General features: G+C 34.5%; 1 protein-coding gene across 2 annotated transcripts; it reads right to left on the bottom strand.

Annotated features, from left to right (window-relative positions):
• Window positions 1-1661: 1661 nt before the first annotated feature.
• Window positions 1662-6330, bottom strand: LOC127850087 (procathepsin L-like). Of its 2 annotated transcripts, none has more exons than XM_052382859.1 (8): window positions 6176-6330; window positions 5308-5486; window positions 4906-5048; window positions 3979-4131; window positions 3389-3421; window positions 2835-3026; window positions 2346-2508; window positions 1662-1950 (listed from the first exon to the last, which is right to left on the bottom strand). In XM_052382859.1, exons 1-8 carry the CDS (start codon window positions 6208-6210, stop codon window positions 1745-1747), a joined length of 1104 nt encoding a protein of 367 aa, XP_052238819.1. In that variant the 5' UTR covers window positions 6211-6330; the 3' UTR covers window positions 1662-1744. The 2 variants fall into 2 exon arrangements, with proteins under 2 accessions (XP_052238819.1, XP_052238820.1); XM_052382860.1 differs by having other exon boundaries at window positions 6064-6205.
• Between the last annotated feature and the right edge of the window lie 5104 nt (window positions 6331-11434).

The raw sequence follows: 11434 nt of genomic DNA, 5'->3' as shown, positions 1-11434 counted from the left end.
CTCAGCAACCCTTTGGGTTAAAAAGCTGAGAGTTGAATTATTACAACTAAATCCGGATCCTGCTATACCTTAAGGTACTTAAGCCTGGTTTATGAAACTTGGTATGTAGATAGGGGATCATATGGGAAATATGAACGTTATTTACATGTCTTTGTCAGACAAAAATTGTGGTGGCTATTACGGGAAGTGCACATCAAATCTGGATTCTGCGATTATTCAAACAATCCAAAAGCTAGGTTGATGAAACTGGTTATTTGCATATTAGAAATGACAAGATATTTCAGTTATTTCGTCGGACAAAAACATTGTTGTTACGGTAACGGATGCCATGCTTACATACATAATTGATATTTAAAGTCTGGCTCTTGCTATAACTAAAAAAGCTTGTATGCTAAATTGATTTAATTTGGTGTGCGGATAGAGGCCTATATGATGAATATGCACGGTTTCTTCATTTCATATATCTATGCGTTCGTCCGTCCGTTCGTCAGAAAAATCTGGATCCTGTGATAACTTACGAAGTACTTTCGGAAACTGAGTATGTGGATAGAAGGTCGTTTGGAAATATTTTTGTTATTTCTGTTTTTTTTAGGTAGACAAAGATGTGGTTGATATTGCTAGAGATAAAGGCGAAAATTAATTTCTGGATCCTCGACAACACAAAACTTGCTTAAGCTTCTTTGATGAAACTCAGTATCTTGATAGATGGCCATATGGTGATTTTCGTAATTTCGATGGAATCTTTCTGTCCGTCTGCAAAATGTGTGCGATAACTCCAAAAGTACATAAGCTTGGTTGATGATATCGGGCCTTATCGGGAACATGCACGTTAATCTAGTTGTTTTGTCAGATAAAAATAGAACATTCTAGCTTGAGGCTTGTGGTTGCTAAGGTTACAGACACATGTATGAATTTCAATTTAGATCATGAGACACCTAACAAACTACTTCAGTTAGGTTGATGAAACTTGTTGTGAATAAGCACGTTATTTTAACTTATTGTCAGACATTATTTAAGCAAAGCTATTATCTATGTTTTTGGATGCTATGGTAACAGAGATTTGAAAACTACAATCTGCAGCCTCTTAACTAACTAATAATTACTTTAGTTATGGTAACGGAACTTATGTGTATCTAGTTCTCACTCTGACTACATTTACATGGTAGGAACTGCTGTATGGTCTTTGTTAACGCTCTTGTTCTTCAAAATTGTATTCTTAACATGCAAAAACGATTCACGAATTATTGTATGGCACGTAGAAAGGCGTTCCGCGGAACGACGCAAATTGCCAAAGGCGGCCGAGTGTTAAATTGACAGAAAGGTAGTCCGGCTAATGGTATGATACGAGTTTCTCGTTGATTGCAGTGTGTGTGTTGATGGCGGAAAATCGACAGGTACATAATACTAGCCTAATCGCGCCGTTATCACACACGTCGACATAACTGATGACATGTTAAAAGACTTGAAAATTGAAATTTGTATGTTTTTACACATTATTAACAAACATTGTTTTTTGTTATTTCTAATATATTCATAAGTGTTTGAACACCTTACCATTAGTATAAAAGCATTAAATTGTTCATTGTATAAGTTCAGTTTAAGTCATATTGTTATTATTAAAATGGCTGTTATGTATTTACAAAATTAAAACAAACACAGTGCCATTTATGCGATTTTACTATTGACCTTAATTTTTCCAGAAAACGCTAGTAGCGTTATTCTTAAAGAAAGTGAAATGTTCCGTTCACACACGTGGAAACACGGCTTGCGAAGCAATGCCGCACATGTTGTTTCTATCTTTGGCCATCCTTATGTAGCCCGCTTCACCCCACCTGGTGCCCCAGGAGTTCTTCACGAGCCAGTAGTTGGAGGGGCTCGATCCATAGCCCACAACTAGCACGGCGTGGCGTCCAATCGCAGTGCTGGAACATGATGGGTCGTAGAAGACACCTTAAACAGAGCATGAATCTTGGTTGTTATCAGGCCGATTGGTTTTGATAATCTTATCAAAATTATATATTTCATTGATGAAAACTTGTGAACATATTCCATTTGTATTAAATCTTGCACCGATGTCATTTATCCCATTGCAACTTCAATAGATATCTGACGAGTAGTCCTTTCTGTGCATGTTTAACCAACTAAAATCCTACGCAAATTAAGCGAGGAGTTGATTCTGTGTATATTATACCAATGCAAAACTCAGTGTATATTAAACAAGCAGACAGTTTGATTCATATTAAAACAATAACAAATTACATGCATAGTAAACGCGAATTTATCCCGCATATATATACGAAAAGGAACCTTAATGCACATCAGACAAGCTAATATTTTACACATACCTCCCATATAGTGCTGGAAGTTCCTGTTGACGTACATGGAAACTGAGATAGGCCCAACTGAGGCGGTGACGGTCTCAAGATTCTTTTCGCCTGGATTGACGGTATAGTATCCACGAATGATGGCCCTAACCTTGCTCTTGGTAAATGAACAGGGGTAGGAGTCCTAAATGCACATGTTAAAAAGCACAGTTTAACTTACGCTTTAGCTTTTACACAAATAAATACAACTATGAATGTCTATAGTGGTAAAATAGCTGATGGTGCTTTGAATACTGCTTGTAAATTGGGCTTTCATACCGGTATAAATGGTAGCATAAAACATAACCTATACGAACGTGTTAAGAAGTTTAAGGCATCATGCAAGACTATTACAAGAGTAAATTAGCATAGCTTTTCACAGCTGACAAACCGATATCATGGTTGTATAAAAGATCAGAATCCTTTGTATTCCAGCTTTCCATAACGAAAGAAGAGGCACAATACACTAACCCCTGCTCTGTATGGATAGTCCGCCTCGCCTTCTATGCCAGGCTGGTCGCTGACATACTGAAGACTTCTACCAGTGTATCCTCCTTTACAACCATTGTTTCCGTACCGTCTAGAGCAGTCAATGAGTTGTTGTTCACTCAGTGAGACAAGTCTTCCAGTCTGCCGGGCATGCTGACCTTCTATTGTACCAGTCTGCAAAATTGCACGGTTAATTGAATTCCAACTGTATGGGTTCACCCAATGAATAGGTTTTGTAGACACGTAATATGGCAAACTCTTTATTTACACATTTTGTTTAGAAGAAGCCACAATAACAAGACGTGTTGAGATGATAAAGATCCAATTGTTGATGTCAGTTAAAACGATGAAATATGTCTGAAAATAAGGCTTGTTATTGCCGACCTATGTCCTTTTGTGAAGATTTGATGTTAGTACTTTACTTAACAACATAAAAATGCATAGCGTTTGTAGTAGTGAACTTTTTAACGAATATATTCTTTTACACAACAAGTGTTCTATAAAAAAAACACTTGAAAGGCTATTAATATACTTACAGCACTAAATGACCAACACGAACCGCAGTTTCCCTGAAACAGATACAATTATACTAGATTGCATATCACACTTTAATAAGGATGTTCGCCAAAGGATCTGAAATAACATATCAAAGAAACTATATTATTTTATCACCGACGGACCGAGAATACCATATTAAACAGATAAAATGATCAAGCAAATAGGATACTTCCATGCATATTGTATCTTGCGGACAACATATCAATTGTCAAACACAGATGCAATCCTGTTTTATCACACTATTAGGAGTGCATATATAAATAATGTAAAATTTATTTCTGCTTTGCTGTTACGCGCAGTATAACACGCAATTTTCATTATTTTTGTGACGTCATTTGATGTTCCGTGTTTTGAGCCATTGTCCTTTTTTGTCTAATTAACACTTACAAAACAGACACTTTTGGGATCAATATAATGCTAGTTGAGTGTAGAATACATATTTGTTTATTTGCTCGGCATAAAAGGGTTTTCTAAGAATCTCTAAAATGTGTCAATGTAATCAAAAATATAGCCCATTTTTCTATATATGCTGATTATATGCGCGTGCATTTATGTATTCACAACTTACTTGGTCCTTGACTTGCGTCACATATCCCTTTTGTCTCCAATCAACGGAAGATGGCGCTGCATAATTTGCTGGCAAGAGATAAATGGACACATTCCCTGTCCAAATATCTTTGTTTTGAAGATTGGCAAATTGTTCAGCAAATTCTTCATAGGTCTACAGTAATATTTTGATAATCATGATATTTGATGGGCGAACAATGAGCATATCAATTCAGCGTGTTTAAATATACAAACTTATACGTAACCTTTGTACATCTTTCAGTAATGTATGGGAAAGTATGTATCCACTTGACATAATGACAGTAACAATAATGCAATGTCCATTTACTGGTGCACGATCAGCGAAGCAATTGTCTTGTACACTTGGTGATTGGTGATACTATTATTGTAGTATGACTGAAACAATCGCCGCGTTTTGGTGTTTCAATCACTTCTCTTCGAAGAAATGATAATTTTAGTACTCATGCGATGATGAACAATGCATTACAATTTCAGAAAATGAGCGCGTTCACGATTTAGATTTGCACTTACATTAACAGGATAGGCACTGAAAGTACATTTCTAAACAGTCGGAAACCACGTGATTCCCCGCAGTGGGAAAGGAAAGCAAAATATTTTCACACGGGCCATTTTATATTATCGCGAAAGCTTTATAACAATTTAATCTTGCAAGTTCATTTGATCATACAATGTCAAAATGACATTTCAACTACCATAAATGGATAGTTTCACAAAACAAGGAAGTTGAAAAGAATCACATTTTAAAACTATTTAAGAACCCTACTTAAATCTCATTTTGCATTTTATTAAGATTTCCTTTTTATAGTGCAAAAAACAAAAAGATGTTCTGTAATCAGTATGCTAAATCAAAAAATTGATTGGCGCATAAAACATCCAGTACATTCATTTATATTATTATCTGTTTTACCATGTCTGTAAACTGATTGATCCCGAGATAGTACGTCGACTCTCCGCTGACGTACTTGGCGTTGTGTTTGTTGATATACCTGATGTTATCAGCAAATATCTGACGTCGTTTTTCCTCCTCTGCTAAACTGTCACATTTCCGTTCTGAAAAATATGTACATGCACAGTTTTCTTTAACGTATATGAAGTGCATCACTCTCTTATTTACTATAAAAATTAGCAGATTCACATTAACAAGCTGTTCGTTGGTCATGTTTTTAACAAACTGAGGTTTTACGACGTGATAAAAAATTGCATGTAATTATATACAAGTAATATGCATTATTACAATTTTGCACGACCTGAATTAAGCACGATCTTATATTTTACCATTTTATATGTCAAGGAGCATCTTATAGTTTACCATGAGTGTCTTTGAACATTTTGAACAATGACTCGGTCGTATGACTCATGTTGTAGACCCCAGTTTGAATAGCGTCACCATATGACGTCAAAGTCGGAGTGCATTGTGCGAACAGCACCGACAGCAAAAGCGTCGCAGCCGACAACAGCATCTTTGATTTGGTTGAATCAGTATTGTTACTATGAAATAAATCACTTAAAACGTACTCAATAAATAAATAAAAACCCTTTGTGAACTTTAATGCTGACAACTTATGATAATGATGGCCTTATGGCAAAATAATTTAGTAAGAAGTTATCATTTGAACCTTTGTTTGGAACTATCTGCAAATCAAAATGGTGTTGCTGAGAAAAGTACATTTTAAAGGATTTTAATATAGAACAAAAAGTTGCATTCTTTTTTATTTAATGAATAGACATGAGCCGGTCAGTCAACTGGTCTAACAATTGGTAATTTTCAACCTCAATGTCATTATTTTAACAATCTTAGACTCTTGCGAAAACGAACAATAATACTGAGGCAATATGTATAATTTCTAAGACACGAGTTGCATTTTTTTGCGTAGTCTTTATTGAACAGTTTAGCAGGAGAGGAGTTTAGGGACATTATAAATTATTTATTAACTTCATTAGCATGGTCAAAACCGACGAAAGGTTCGAATAGACACATTGTGACAGTAAAACAATCCTTTACATCGTTGACTGTGTATACTTACATTACAAAACCAAAATACAAATAAATGTAAAAATTACTTACTGTCATGAAAGGAAAGATTAACGACGTAGTTGATATCCCTACAATAACAAAGTTAGTTCAGATAGCATGTGCTCGATATTATTTAAATACTCCTGATAACAAAAAAACTGACCGTATCCCAGACAACCCGCAATGACTTGTGATCATTCGTCGAAAAGGAAGTTTTATTTAAACGAGCAAAATGCAAACAAATGATAACACTGACTCACTCAGACACTTTACTTCCTGATTTATGTTTTAAAAAAAGCACAATATTACCATCTTTAATTTGAAAGGAATCATTTACTATCTCACTACACGCACTTAAATTTCAAGTTTATAGAACTCAAAACTGATGATATAAACTAGACCTCAAAACAAAAATAACAATTAACACTTTGTTTACATAAATTTGTAGCTGCTTTTGAACTTTTTAAACTAATGTTTTTGTTACACATTCATATATGTTCACCAGACTTGTAAAATAGGAAGTAAATATACCCAGTATAATTTGAATTATAAACGCGTTCTGAGCTTTTGGGAAAACTTCAGTATGGTTTAAAACTTCTGCTCTTACAGCAGTCGTTAAATCCGCAATATTTACAAAAATATTACTATACATTATATACGGGTAAGTATTTATATATGAAGGTTAACACAAACACCTACCGGATATATCTAAATATCGGATGGTTAATAATGCATGACAAACAAGAACAACTTTTGAATGGCCTTCGAAAACGAAAGTTTTTTTTGCGGATTCGTCATTGCCATGCTCTTTATTTAAAACGATCAAATACAAAACAAAAATGAATAAATAAGTCACTTTACTTCTTGATTCATGCCTTAAAAATAGCCTTACATCACGATAAGAATATCTTTGACAAGCTTTTGAAAAAAAATGCTTCCATGTAATGGTGCTCAAGCTGCAAAACACCTGTTTATAGCCACCAAGGCGAATTAGGTACAGAGAAATTCCTAAATAAAGGTGTGCAAGTAAGCAGCATTTGGAGTATTTAAATAATAACCAATGTAAGATTTGAGTTTCGGTTGATTTACTTAATATTTATAAGCTTCAAAACTGTTGCTAATTTTAATCATACTGTTTTAAATGATGTCAGAGGCACACAAAACGCCAATAATTGTATTGCTATCTTCGGCCCACATGGAAATTAAAAAGGCTTACGCATTTTTGTGAAAAAAAGAATTCTTTGATCTCCAGTTTCTTATAAAAGCAATTGAGAGGTACGGTATGTGAGAAAACGGTTTATGAGACTTGTCGGACTGGCAGGAAAATGGAAATTAAAAACGTTTGTTGTTGAAAATTGGCAGACATTAGTTTAGCCCAACGTCTAAATATAAGCATTTCTAGATATTATCTAGCAACGGATTAGGATAATGTTTTCCTAATTTGAAAAACTTACAGATCTAGCTATTTTAAAAAATCAAGTTTTTGGAGGACATGTGTTGATGTTCTTGAATTGAAGCTCGATCCCTGATCTTGACGGACCATGACGCTAGAAACAGGATATTTTCCCCCAATTTCAAACTGATAAAAAGGCCTGTTTAGCTCTTCAGAAACCTGTCCGTATAGACATGGTCATGACAAAGGGGTCAGAAGGTGACAGGAGAACAGTTACGGTATACTTGAGTAGTATATTAGAAAGACAGGAAGAAACAGTACCGTCCACTTGTTAAAGTTCTGATTAGTGGTGATAAAAACGAGCTCGTTTCTCAAGAGCCAATAAAACAGCAGAGCACCCATTACGAACTTTGTTGCATTCGAACACATCATGTCATAACTCGCTATCCGTATAATATAATTTAGTTGGAGCCTTCTGCTAGTTGAATGTTGGGTTTTAATACGGGCAGAAGCCCGCGAAACGGGCGTTCACCGTTCATACATATGGAAATTTAGACATAAAATTACATAAGAATACCACATATGGATGCGTCTCAAAAAAATTTGCCACGCGACATATATTTTCGCGATGCTATTTTTGACCTTGAACAAATCAAAAACACTTTGACATATGCTATATCACATGTAAATACATAACTCAGGAAAAATTATATCAATGACATCATAATTGTGTAGCGAATCGCACTAAATATTCTCGCATTATTTGTTTTTCTTCGCAACCGTTTCAGAATTAAGACATTACTCAATTAGCTCCCCTGAATACTCTTCTTCAGTGGGTATAAGCCGAAGACTGGTTCACTACATATAGTGACAGTCTTTACCAAACACAATTTACGTGAACATAACCCGTCTTAAATATATTGCCGAATATCAGATTTCTGTCGAATATATTTGCTTTGATCTTTTCGATATCTTATTGTTATTATTATCTTGACAAATCACAAACGCTTGTTAAAAAAATATTTGTTTTAAACATTATAGTTGACATTTCTATTCTTCCAGTATTATCGCGGTATTTCAATAACCACACCCTACTGTTTATTTGTCAGAATTCGTGACGCATTTTCCATTCGCTCTAAGAAAGAAGTTGTACGTGTGATAATGAGCAATATTCTGGTAAGTTGTCGTTGTTATCCATTATAAACACATTTGTTCATAAAATTGAAAGATATTCCGATCTAACTTTTTAGTCTTTTAGCTTTAATTTTAAACGTATTTACACCTCGTCTGCTCGCACTTTACCGATATCCCGAAAGGTTACATATCACTATAATAAGTTTAGGCCTAAAACCACAAAATCCGATACCTTTGGATTTTCTTATCACAATTTTACGTAAAAAGTCTTCCAGATTCGAAGTCAACAAAATACAAGACATTTATAAATTGTCTGCATTATTGATCAGATTTTAAGATATTTGTTGGTTTTCCGTCTTAAGAAGCTGTTCTGCCAAGTCAAGAGCTGGGCATCACACAAGCCATTCTATCCAGCAAAACTGACAGTGTTGGTTTACAGAAATCAACAAAGGAGGGATTCCTGAACTATCAAAGTTTCCAAGCTATTCACACAGTGATTATCTGTGGTGATCTTTATTGGTTCTGTTGGTTTACTTGGATAGAACATGTGTGAACTTTTATAGAACTTTGAAAAGTCTATATCTGTCTATCTATAAACAAAAATTAACTATGGTATAATAAGATCAGATGTGCAAACAATGTCAAAGGGTTGTTAAATTAACAATTTGAAGGCAATTATGTTGAAAAAATATGAAAGTTCCCATGCAAATTTAGTCTGTATATCGACAAGTGTCTGCCAATAAATGTCAAACTAGTAATACAAAACTTACCACAAGTATGTAAAAGCACTAAGTACCTGTTGTGATCATTTTTAGTAAGATAGTGTAATTCTAAACAGTAGCAAATAGCTCGTTTAGTAAATGCATAATGCAATTAATAAGATTTCCTTTATATTGTGTAATTAATAAATTGGTTGTTACTTGTTAATCCATGATTAATGTTTTATGGCTAGTACAAAACCAGCATTGTTAATTTTGTAAAAGAAAATAAAATAACACCACTTTGTAATTTCATATACGTAAATATTCGTGTACTGTAGGTTGATGACAGTGTTTTAGTATTACTTATTTTGTAACAATTATTTTATGTGCAAATTAATGATGTGAAGTGTTTTGTATCTCCACACAATACCACATACCTTTTTATATATGTACTGTGTTATGCGTTATTTGAATGTTTAAATAAAAAAATATGGATGATATAACATGACGCATTCTAATATTTGCATTCAAATTGTAACTATAGAGCTAAGTGTATGCAGTTAAGACTTGATTTAAGAATTGCTACAAAATGGCTATTTTTTTTGTGGCGACAAAATTTAAACTATTCAACAATAGTTTGCGAAAGAAAATTAGAATCCTGCCAGATACCTGTATTTATTTAATATTTTAATTGCGAAACAAGTATGTTGTTATGCTATTACACATAATTATACATTGATAATAAATAAGAAGACAATTAGAGTGTTAACGTTTCCCAACAGTAGAAATCATTCTTCTGATGAAGTCAGTGGTATACAGACGAAAGCTAGTGGTATGGCTTTCAATACGTATTGTGTGTTATTTGACAGTCTAAAACTTATTGGATTTAAAAAAATCCTGTCAAATTTGTCAATCAAAATTGATTTGACACATCACATGATTTTGATTATGTTAAATCAGTGTACTGTATGCTAAATGCAACTGCTTCAGCAAGCTGTCAAGTTGATTGAGACATTTGATGAAACAAACTGTTTCCGGGGTAGGACCAGTACTTAGTGTCTATACATGTATGACGTATCATGACGTCGAAAGTCTACAAGACCTACTAGGTAGAACGAGAAATGTACTTTGACGTACAATTTTCACCGACCCTTGAGTGTTAGCCAATCAGAAGATACCTTACATATGTTGCTTTTAGATATATTTGACATTGAACATTATTATTATTATTATTTATACCGAATTATGCGACTATCGACCGCTTACTCATAGATATTGTGCGTATTTATTGACCTGACGTGGCGGAAGTAACCTCTGACTTATGCAAGTTATGGTTAATACAACAAAATACGACCAACGGGGAGGTTATTATACATTATTTATCCCGTTAATGTTTGGTAACTGTTTGGTTACCGTTGGGAATTTCCTACACAGTAGTGCGCTGGACGGTCGTGATACTCCGCCCCGCATGAATAAATACTCACAATATGCTGAATAATTTAATTTTAAAAAGGTAACAAATGAATCTTCTTCAAATTTGTATATAATCTTTTTCAATGGCTTAAATACTTGAAACTTCTATTATTTTTTTTTCCATTCTGATATTTTTATTCATTTTGTCCTTAATTAAAAAAAAGATTTTAACATTTATTATGAATAAATCAGAAAGAAAAGCGGCTCAATAGACAAGTGTTTTGATTGGCTGTACAGAAAATGTGTACGTCGAAGTACAAACATGTGTGTCGAAGTACAAATTGTACTTTGACATACAAACATATACTTTGAAGTATTTTATATTTGTATGTCGACGTACAATTGTTGTACTTTGACGTACATTTCTGTTTTTACCTAGTAGGTTTTCTTGACTTTCAACCCAAATGGTACGCCATAGTATGTCTTTATGGTTATCTAAAGAATGCTCCCACTTAAGGGATCAATAGAGAGACCTCCCAGTGACTAAGCAAGTTAGCAGACACCCCATCCATTATACCACGGTATCCGGAGAGGCGCCCCCCCCCCCGGAGAACTGCACCCCGGAGAACTGCCCCCTTATTTTAAAGGGGGCGGAGAGGTGCCCTCCCATCAAATCTTTATGGGCGGAGAACTGCCCTCCCATTAAATCTTTAGGGGCGGAGAACTGCCCCCCTGTCAGAATTAAGCAGGCGGAGATCTGCCCCCTCACAATAATTCATTG

This window comes from Dreissena polymorpha, chromosome 11, assembly GCF_020536995.1.
Source record: "Dreissena polymorpha isolate Duluth1 chromosome 11, UMN_Dpol_1.0, whole genome shotgun sequence".
Lineage (NCBI taxonomy): Eukaryota > Metazoa > Mollusca > Bivalvia > Myida > Dreissenidae > Dreissena > Dreissena polymorpha.
The sequence above is the reverse complement of the archived record's forward strand: the minus strand, read 5'-3'. Positions and strand labels throughout refer to the sequence as shown.

Coding starts and splice junctions, on each gene's coding strand:
- LOC127850087 (XM_052382859.1), bottom strand. CDS start 6,210: ATGATCACAAGTCATTGCGGGTTGTCTGGGATACG. Junction 5,487..6,175: donor TGCGGGTTGTCTGGGATACG/GTCAGTTTTTTT, acceptor TTTATTTCATAG/TAACAATACTGATTCAACCA. Junction 2,509..2,834: donor ACTATCCATACAGAGCAGGG/GTTAGTGTATTG, acceptor ATGTGCATTTAG/GACTCCTACCCCTGTTCATT.